Source organism: Portunus trituberculatus, chromosome 39 (assembly GCF_017591435.1).
Source record: "Portunus trituberculatus isolate SZX2019 chromosome 39, ASM1759143v1, whole genome shotgun sequence".
NCBI classification, from domain to species: Eukaryota; Metazoa; Arthropoda; class Malacostraca; order Decapoda; family Portunidae; genus Portunus; species Portunus trituberculatus.
In genome coordinates this window covers 10,795,599-10,805,750 of record NC_059293.1, presented here as the reverse complement: position 1 = coordinate 10,805,750, position 10,152 = coordinate 10,795,599, and the positions used below count along the sequence as shown (strand labels likewise).

General features: G+C 39.0%; 1 protein-coding gene across 1 annotated transcript; it reads right to left on the bottom strand.

The window, feature by feature from the left end:
- Positions 1–12: 12 nt before the first annotated feature.
- Positions 13–9,640, bottom strand: LOC123515482 (rRNA-processing protein UTP23 homolog). Its single transcript, XM_045274084.1, has 6 exons — positions 9,309–9,640; positions 4,552–4,693; positions 1,898–2,003; positions 1,115–1,241; positions 568–690; positions 13–274 (listed from the first exon to the last, which is right to left on the bottom strand). The coding sequence occupies exons 2-6, from the start codon at positions 4,669–4,671 to the stop codon at positions 40–42; spliced, it is 711 nt and encodes a 236-aa protein (XP_045130019.1). The 5' UTR covers positions 4,672–4,693; positions 9,309–9,640; the 3' UTR covers positions 13–39.
- Between the last annotated feature and the right edge of the window lie 512 nt (positions 9,641–10,152).

Here is a 10,152-nt window from a genome sequence, read left to right as displayed (position 1 = left end):
TCAATGAAATCATTTTGAAAACACGTATACTTTATTGATTTATTCACTCCTAGACATATCTTTGGCAGCTCCACCTTTCCTTTTATGTCGTTTGCGTTTCCTTTTTCCATCTGTCTTTTGCTGGTTTGCTTGCTTAACTTTTTTGCTCTTTTTACATGACAAAGAATGAGGATTTTTTGCTTTTTTCTTCTTCCTTGGAGGTTCCTGTATTGTTTCTCCAAAGTGCTTGCGTTTCAGTGTCTTCAGGGTGGTCTCCTCATGTGATGACAATTTGCTGTTGAGGATATGTATTCATGCAAAATTATTATTACAAATTCCAATAATAATACCCTTCTGGATTTTCCAAGTCAAAGAATATACAATGGGATGATTTTGGTGATCAAGTATTCATTTATTTCAACTTTTAACAGTTCGCAACTCATTGTTTATGCATCAATTAGATGATATACAGTGGAATGAGGGCAGGCAAGTGTTTAAATTTAAGAGAGGCTAATAAAGATCTACAGGAAAGCTAGATGTGATACAGAATAATCAATTCTCTCACCTGCCTGGGGCTTGAGCTGCTGCTACACTTTTTTAGTTGGTTTCTCCAGTGTTGGGGCACTCTGGTGTAGGTACAAGATGGGGGTGCCTACCACTTCCTGGTGGACATGTGACCGCAGCTCAGGGTCCTGGCTGGCCATTATGTACCTTAAGGAGATGGGATAATTTTCCATATTGTGTATGGACAAAATGTGAGAAAAAAAAGCTAATACAGAATTCCTTATCATATATATGAATAAAGCTAGGATAACTGACAAGATAAATAAAGTGACAAACAAAGGAAAAGGGGAAGAAAGATATATGTATGTTGCAAAAATATGGCAAGGTGGATAATGGAAAGGGACCTTAGTACTTAATACATGATTTATACTATTTCTATTTGAAGTAGTTATGGTAAAACTCGTCTGAATTTGTGAATTAGGAATAATATACTGCAAGAGTGATGTGATTCAAGCATGTTTGTGTAACAGTATCATGCCCCTACCAATGATATCAGCTTTTTATGTAAATGGACAAAGAATACATACACATGCATAATGAAAAAAAAAAAAAAAAAAAAAAAAAAACTTACTTTCCTGGATTATTCTTGCCAAGGAGGGATTTTGCACAAAAAGAAGCAGGCACAGGATCTCCTTCATGACCACACTTGTGTACAGGAAACTGTTTCACAACTATCCATGTACCATACAATTTAGAACCTGAGGAAAGACATATCCACTGAATCAACTTTACATATTGAACATTTCTAAATTCTGTTTGTGTGATTAAGCTAATGAAGGATAAAGAAAAAAGTAAGTTTAGAACATAAGTTCAGTGGCATAGTGATAGGAGGCAAGCAGAACAAATGCTCCAAGTGGCACATTTGTGAGGGGACAGCACAAGCGAGGCTACTGAGAATATTGATGATCAGACTTATTTTAAACTTTGCAAAATTGAAGGTGCACAAAATATTCATGTATGTATAGTATAATATGTGTATACATAATAAACAAGTATTTATTCCTAATCTCACATTTTTATTACTTTCTTGGGTGACATTTTCATGTTTTACCCCATGTATATTTATCCCTCACTATGCCACTGCGTAAGTCAATAAACAATATAAACACTGGTATGCAAAATATTGTTAATGAAAAAAAAAAAAAAAAAAAAGCATCTAAGCCAGGATGTTTACAATTCTTTTCCTGATTTATACATCATTTCATATATCTGAGTTAGCATTTTCTTGACATGAAAGTGCAAAAGTTCCTACTTTCACATCAAATTCAAATGCCCAAAAGGAGAGAGAGAGAGAGAGAGAGAGAGAGAGAGAGAGAGAGAGAGAGAGAGAGAGAGAGAGAGAGCATTCACTCACTTATCTTGCTTAGCTTCTCCACCTCCAGGATGATGCACTGAGTGGTGACAATCTTAGTCTGGGCTCCAAGGTATTTTGGAATTTGCTCTTTGATAAGCACTTTGCCCTAAAAAGAAAAAAATAAGAATAACAATTACACATAAGTGATAGTAACTAAGTGTTGACATATGGTATACCTTTTATGATATGGAATAATATGGAACATTTTTCTCTCTCTCTATGTTTCCTCAAAATGTGATGATTGAATACTTGTTATCATAAACAGCACAGCACTCCAAGGTCAATAGATTTTTTCACTTGATAGATGTTAGAGGTTGTTGGCCTTCATATAGGTAGTTGACTTACACATATACTATATAAAATTTACCATAAAATATCAACCTGTTAAGTGCCCAATAGCATTCCCATGGTCATACCTGTGGTGTGCAATTCTTGGCATAAAAAAAAATTCTCAAAAATAATTTTTACCATTACAAGATGAAAGATTGCATGAAAAGTATAGGAAAACCAAACATTAGTTCATTATATACATTATGTATATCAGGTATGATGGTGTAGTATATTTGTGGTATTTCAGTGAGCTGGAAGGTAGTTTTTGTGGTGGTGAGTGAGGTCATGAACAGATAGTCAACTGGTAAGGAGGTAGATAAAATACTAAACATAGAATGATGATAAACCATAAGGAAATTTATTTATAATTTAGGATTACCAATTTTTGTCTGTACAGTAAGATACACTTTCATGTAGCCTTTCATATTCTTTTATACTATATAATTTCTTGTACTGTATCATCAGCACACATACAATTACTTGTAATAAGGCTGGATTCATCTTGAGTTGCTAAATATAATTTCAAAACATATGAGAGCAAACCATAGGCCCCCAGTTTAAAAATAGCCTTTAGATTTGTGGTTTCCAAATTAGAAAGTGCACCTCCCCTCCAAGAGAAGGCAATGAAGAAGAAACAAGGGGAGTGTGAAGCAATCTGCTCAAAAATCTTTGTTTAATAACAATAATGAAATTATTTCAAGAACAAATATCTGTTCTTACATACATGCAGAGTATAATTATATAATTTGTTTCTCTAATTCATGGTAGTACAAGCAGAGATCTGTTTTTTCTATACAATGCTAAGATGTAAATATATAGGAAAATTATATAATTTCATGTACTAAATCCAAAATAAAGGGGGAGGTTTGCTAAAAGTAAAAAGGGGGCCAGGTATGATGGTTTCGGAACCATTGCTTTAGATCACATGATGTAAGTCACAGTTACACGCTGTTCATCATTTGATGTGCCATAGCATACAGGTTAAGTGATGCCTACTGGGTGGAAACCACTGATGTATATTCATAGGTTATTGAAGTTCCTACATCCAGAGCTGTGGCTTACAGTCACACATCTGTCACTTTACAATCTTCTCTCTGATCGTCAGTATGGCTTTTGGCTTTCCTCACTGAATCTTGGTCATCCTCTTTTAGAGATTCCAGTGAAACTTTTGCTGTCACATTAAACATATTAAAAAGCTTTTGATAGAGTCTGGCACAAAGCTTTTATTTCAAAACTATCCTGCTATGGTTTCTATCCTTCTCTCTGCAACTTTATCTCAAGTTTCCTTTCCAAATGTTCTATTACAGCTGTGGTAGATGACCACTGTTCTTCTCAATCTATTAACAGTGGTGTTCCTCAGGGTTCTGTCATTCTGTTCTCTTTCTATTATTCATTAATGATCTTAACCAAACTTCTTCCCCTTTCCATTCCTACGCTGATGATACCAGCCTACAATGTCTCAAAAACTCAATTCCTCCATCTTTCAACTCAACACAATCTTCCAGACAACTATCCCCTCTTCTTCAATGACGCTCAGCTGTCCCCATCTTCCACACTGAATATCTTCGGTCTGTCCTTTACTCATAATCTAAAATAGGAGCTTCACATCTCTTCTCTTGCTAAAACACCTTCTATGAAGTTAGGTGTTCTGAACCATCTCTGCCAGCTGTTCTCAGCCATGGAACTGTTAACTCTGTACAAGGGCCTTATCCCTCCTTGTATGGAGTACTCAACTCTCTTCCTTTGACTGTCTTCAGCCTCTTTCTCACCACTGGGATGATGCATCTTTTGCTATCTTTTATTGCTATTTTCATGCTAACTGCATATCTCCCTTGCTCCTGCAGCCTTGCTGCACAAGGCTTTCCTCTTCCTCTCACGCCTATTCTGTCCAGCTCTCTAATGCAAGAGTTAACCAGTACTCTCACCCATTCTTGCCTTTCTCTGGTAAACTCCGAAAGTCACTACCTGCTTCTGTATTTCCATCTTCCTACAACTTGACTTCTTTTAAGAGGGAGGTTTGAAAACATTTGTCCCAGACTCTTATTATCTTTAAGGGAACTGGCAATCATGTTTTTTTTTTTCATTCTTGTTGTCCTTGGCCAGTTTCCCAGCTTGCATAAAAAAAAAAAAAAAAAAAAAAAAAAGTCCAACCTTAGCTGTGGCTTCCAATTTTTAGATTGAATTCCTGGTCAGAAATCATGAGTCTATCTATACTAAGAAAATAAAACATTCATTTTGCAAAAAAGAAATATGTATCAAGATCTGTTTCTGAACATGTGTAAGTGTAAACCAAATTACAGTAACAAATCCTACAAGTGAATCACCTCCAAGGCAGCGCGGCAGAAGGTGGCGTCCAGCAGGACGGTGTAGGGTGCCTGCAGTGCAAAGTTGCTCTGGAAGAATGCAAGGATCTTTTGGGATTTTTTTTGGCGCCTGATTTTCATGGTGGATGGTAGGTGTGCTTATCTGTAGGTTAGGAAAATTAACAATCACCCTAAAAATTACAATAATAAGAGTTAGAAGGTTAATACTTGATTAGAAATTACTGAACAAATGTGGGTTATGTAAATAACCTTAGATTGCTACTTTCCAGACACTGACCATCTAGTATTAACTGGTAAAATCTGACACTTTTACAATTTGTGATTTACATAATAAAGAGATTGAGTAAAATTGATTAATGAATCGAAACTTTACCAAATCTAACCCAACTAGCCCTCAGATGAAAATACTGATGTTACTTTGATATTATCCTCAAAATATATTACTCAGAGGGGTTTCAGTAATGGTCCAGTATAACTCTAGTGCCTTATTTTTCAACTAATTTCTTCCAGACCTTCACAAAATCCATTGTCTACATATAATATGATAGTACAAACTTTTAGAAAAATGCCACCAACTCTCTACCCCCAACAAGCTTAGGGACCTGTGGGAATGTGGGGCTTTTGGATGGGATGAGATGAAAGTGAATATTTTCTGGGGAGTAAATCAGCAGAATTACTTAAAACATGACAAATACGTGGTTTAGGTTAGGTAAAGCAAGGCAGTGGATTTTTTTCCCGATATGGTGGGAAATTTTTCAGATAGTTTGTTATAATTGTAGAATGTGCATACCTGGGTGTTTTAATTGATTCTGGTCATATATTTGCCATATTTTAGACAATTCTGGTAATTTACTCCCCCCAAAATAATCTTACCCCGCCATAACACCCCACTGCCCTGCATTCCCACCAGCTTGTGCTACCTTTGGATTGGCACTCCCAACTCCCTTATGTTTCCTTCATTGTGGTGCCACTGTTTCTTTTATTTTCTTTCCCTTATTTTCCAGAAATTCTAGAGTGTATTTTTTATGTTCTCTATTTTTTCCACAAAAAGCAATTTCCTTATTAAATTTTCTTCGTCTTCTTGATAGAGTTGCTATAGTATTGGGTTCTTCCTTCTTTCTTCTGTGTAGGCTGGGCAGTGTAGAATAAAATGATGCAGGTCTTCATTATCACTTTCACACATTATACGTACATCCCATGTCCTCATTTCAAAATCTCTTCCTGTATCCCAGATTTAAATAATTCGTTCTGCACCTAAATAGCATTACTGATGCTTCTTTGTTATCATACATCTTATCCTGTCCCCCTATCTCTGTTCTCCACTTTTTATATACTTTCAAGCTTGCCTTTCCTAGCATCTGTTGCTTCCAACGATTTGTATCCGACATTCTAATTATTTCTTTTGTTTCCTTATTTGTTATGTCTTTTCCTCTAATTCTGAGTGTTTTCCTTTCTAGTAATGCCTCATTTGTCCACCTGTTCTTTTTCCCTGTCCTCATCTTCTCCACTATCCTTCCCAGCAAACCATTACCTTCCTCTCTTAGTATATATTGTAAGTATTTTAGTTTCCCTTCCATTACTCTTGCCTTCATGCTTGAAATTCCTATTTCTCCCCTGAGTGCTGCTTTTTGTGCATACCTTGGTGTCCCAGCATCTGATGACCCACACTATTTTCAATTTTTCTGTATTTCTTAATTTCTTCTTGAGTTAAGTCTACTATATTGGAACCATACAACACTGCAGGGAGGGCCACACTCTTCCAAAAGGCTTTTCCAATTGCTATTTTTCAGCAGCTTTTAGCTATAATTGAATAAGTTAAGTTAGCTAAAACAGGGATCACCAGTGACTTGAAGATCCAAATCTTTGTTTGTCTGCACAGGTACCGACAACGCCAAATACTCGTGTTGAGCGAGTCCATAATGCCATGGGCCAGGCCAATCCGCTGTAAAACTTCCAGGTTCAACCCACTGTCGTTACACACTACACTACCAAAGTATGTGAAACTTTCTGAGATGTTAATGTCCTCGCCACATGCATGGACAGACTGTACTGTTTCATCCAGTAAGCCTCCAAACACCTGAATCTTAGTCTTGAGCCAGGAAACATGGAGTCCCAGGGGCTTTGCCTCCTCATGCAGTGCCTCTAGAGCCATTACCAGAACCTCCCGTGACTCAGCAATGATTATTGCATCATCTGCAAAAACAAGATTTGTAATCTCAGTATTGCCAACAGATGCTCCACAATGACTTTGGTCTACAACTCTGCCTAGTACCCAGTCCATGTAAATGTTAAAAAGTGATGGAGCAAGCACGCATCCCTGCCTCACTCCAGTATTCACAGGAAAGAAGCTGAACATGTCCCTAACACACTTCACAGCACTCACAATCCCAGAGTAGAGGCCAATTAATAGACCAATAATCTTTGCAGAAATCCCACGAAGACACAGAAGATCCTAGAGTGTCTCTTGATGCACTGAATCAAATGCCTTGAGATCGACATAGGCTGTAAGCATCCCTTGTTGAAACTCACATCAGCGCACCACCAGTACATGAAGCACTAGGATCTGGTCAGTTGTTGACTTACTGGGCGTGAACCCAGACTGTTCAGGTCTCTGGTGTTTCAGCAGGTGATTGCAGATATGCATCAACAGCAAATGGGGCAAGCACTTTGCCTGGTACGCTGAGCAGTGTTATACCACGGTAGCTGTTGCAGTCCTGAAGGTCCCCTTTCCCCTTCCAGATAAGGGATGACCAATCCCTTTTTCCAGTCAGGGGGAATGGTACCTGAATGCCATACAGCAGTCAAGACAGCCTGCAACCCATGGATCATGACCTCACCCTCTGCTTTGAGCAGCTCTGCACTGATGTTACAGATGCCAACTGCCTTTCCACCCCTCAACTTTGCCACAGCCTCTTTGACATCATCAAAGGAGGATGCAGTTTCGTCAATGGGTGGATCAACATCCAACATCTGTAACCCTGCAGTTTGGAAATGTCCATTTGGAGGATCCACCATGAACAGCTGCTCAAAATACTCAGCCCAATGAGCCATCTGCCCATCAGCACCTAATACAAGGTGGTCATCTGCTGTTCAGATAGCGCTCGCCTGAAATGTAAACTTGAAGCGGAGTTTCTTCGGGGCTCAATAGGCAGGTCAGAGGTCATTAGCATTTAAATGACACTTTACATACTCAGCGAGACCCTGACATACCTCTCCTTGTCTCTCCTCAGGAGAGCTCTAATCCTACATGACAGAGCCCTGTACTGGTCGCGATTCCCAGCAAGTCTGGCAGCGTGACTCTCCTCAATATTGTCCAGCATCTCTACTGAGGCGAAACCACTCCATGACCTTGAATGCTCTAACACCGAATTCCTTGGCAGCCTCAAATGGCTCCCGTTTGAAGGTATCCCATAGCTGTACTGGGTCCTGAAGGGTGTTGAGCACTTCAAACCGATTGGAGACTGTCACTACATACTCCTCGGCACGTCAAGTCCTTCAGTTTCTCAAGATAAAACACAATGTGGTCACATCTTGGAGGCTTTCTGGACTTGACATGAAGCTCGAGTGTAGCAACAATAAGCCTGTGATCAGTTGCAAAGAAGTTGGCACTCCTAAAAACCCTGCAGTTCTGAAGGATCCTCCAACGAGTACGAGTACTAACAAGGATATGGTCGATCTCCTTCGCTACCCTTCCAGCATTGCTATACAAGTCCAGCAGTGCAGAGTTGGTCTCTGATACCAGGAACCTGTAATTCTCAACCATCTGGATCTTGCAAGATTTAGAAGGAAAGAGCTCTTGTCATTCCTGGTACCAGAGCCATGGGGAACAACACATAACTCGTAGCTAACTCTCTCAGTGTCAGTGACATCATTAAAGTCCCCCAAGACAAAAGGTACATCACGACAGGGACACTGGTCCAGTACAGAGTCGAGTTTGGCGTATAATGTCTCCTTCTCTTCAGTTTCACACACCTCGATAGGAGTGTAGGTATACTGCAACAATGGTTGTGAGACATGGACAATGAACACCGATCTGAAGAGGTGAATTGATGTCTTTGGCACTAGATGCCTTTGCAAAATCATGGGGTACCGTTGGTAAAAATTTGTGTCAAATCAGTGATTGCTCCATGACACTGATTCGAGACCAATTACCAGCATAGTCCATCAATGCCAAATGCGACTGTATAGGTATGTGGCACACTATCCGGAAGCCGATCCTGCCTATTGGGTTGTCTCTGAAAGGGATAACCCAGCATGGAGGTGGCCAAGGGGACATCCACAGCTCATGGCTGTGGCATGCCTCTTCCTGGGAGTTACTTGGCATGGAAAGGGAGCCTGCATGGAGACTCGCGAGACTTGACCACCTGGAGTGGTGCCATAGGATGGGCAAGGCAACACGCCTCCTGGCGAACGCCCCCCCATGATTGATAAGTTAGCTAGCTTCCTTGCCTTTTCAATCATAAGATACCTTTGAATTTCAAAGCAGTTTTTATTATCCATATAACTAGGTTAGGGTAAAGGGTCATTATATATATATATATATATATATATATATATATATATATATATATATATATATATATATATGGCATGACTTTCATATATGTAGCTTAGGTCATTCTGAACCTTTACCGTGGTTTCATTTCATTAATCAATGGCATCTCAAATTACTCAATAATACATATGTTAGTTTAGGAAACTATTATTGCAGAGTAATATTGGCAAAACAGATTTTCACTTTGTACTTTGTGACCTACCTTTTCTCTATACGCTTATTTCCAAAACGCTTGTCACTTATTCGACAATACCATTACCGAAGAGAAGAAATCCCGTCACTGGGCCGTCAGCTGTTGTTATGGCTGCGACTTATTCTATTTGTTGTTGTTGGTGGTGGTGGTGTTAGGGTCGCGAAGATCTATAGATCCTTATGGGCCCTGGGGTAGTCCTGTGTGGGTATCTGGCCGATCTTCCTCAAAAAGGCACAGGTAAGGCGAAGGTAGCCGGAAGGGGTGGACGACTAAGGCCGCCCAGGAGGGTGAGCAAGTTCCCACGTTTAGTTTGTTTATCATCACCACTCTCCAGTTCGGTGCAATGTATCTCGGATAAAAATTTTATCGACATTTCTCTAAATTTATGTATTTATAAAAGTAACTAGGCTACAGCATATTATCTTACGCCTGTTTCCTTTTTAATATAACATCCATTAAACAAGAATATCAACCATTGTGCCTTTGTCTCTTTCCTTCTATCTAGGTAGGTAAAATAATAATAATAATAATAATAAACATCGACACTATATGATTACTTTTATTCAGCTGACATCAAAGAGCCTGGAAGACAAACTATTTATTTCTATAGCATAAATTACAAGGAACGAGTGGTAACGTACCGCGGAGTCTGTGTGAGCGAGTCGCGACTGAGCGATGTTTTTTTTTTTTTTTATTTTAGGACTCTCCAGGCAACTTTTATTATTATTATTTTTCCTGACTGCCATAAAATAAAAGAATGTCGGTCTTTTTGTTTTAAAAAACTAACATAAAGTAGCTATTGATCTATTTGCATTGCATATTATTGCAATGAAACAGAGAGGTCCCTTGAGCG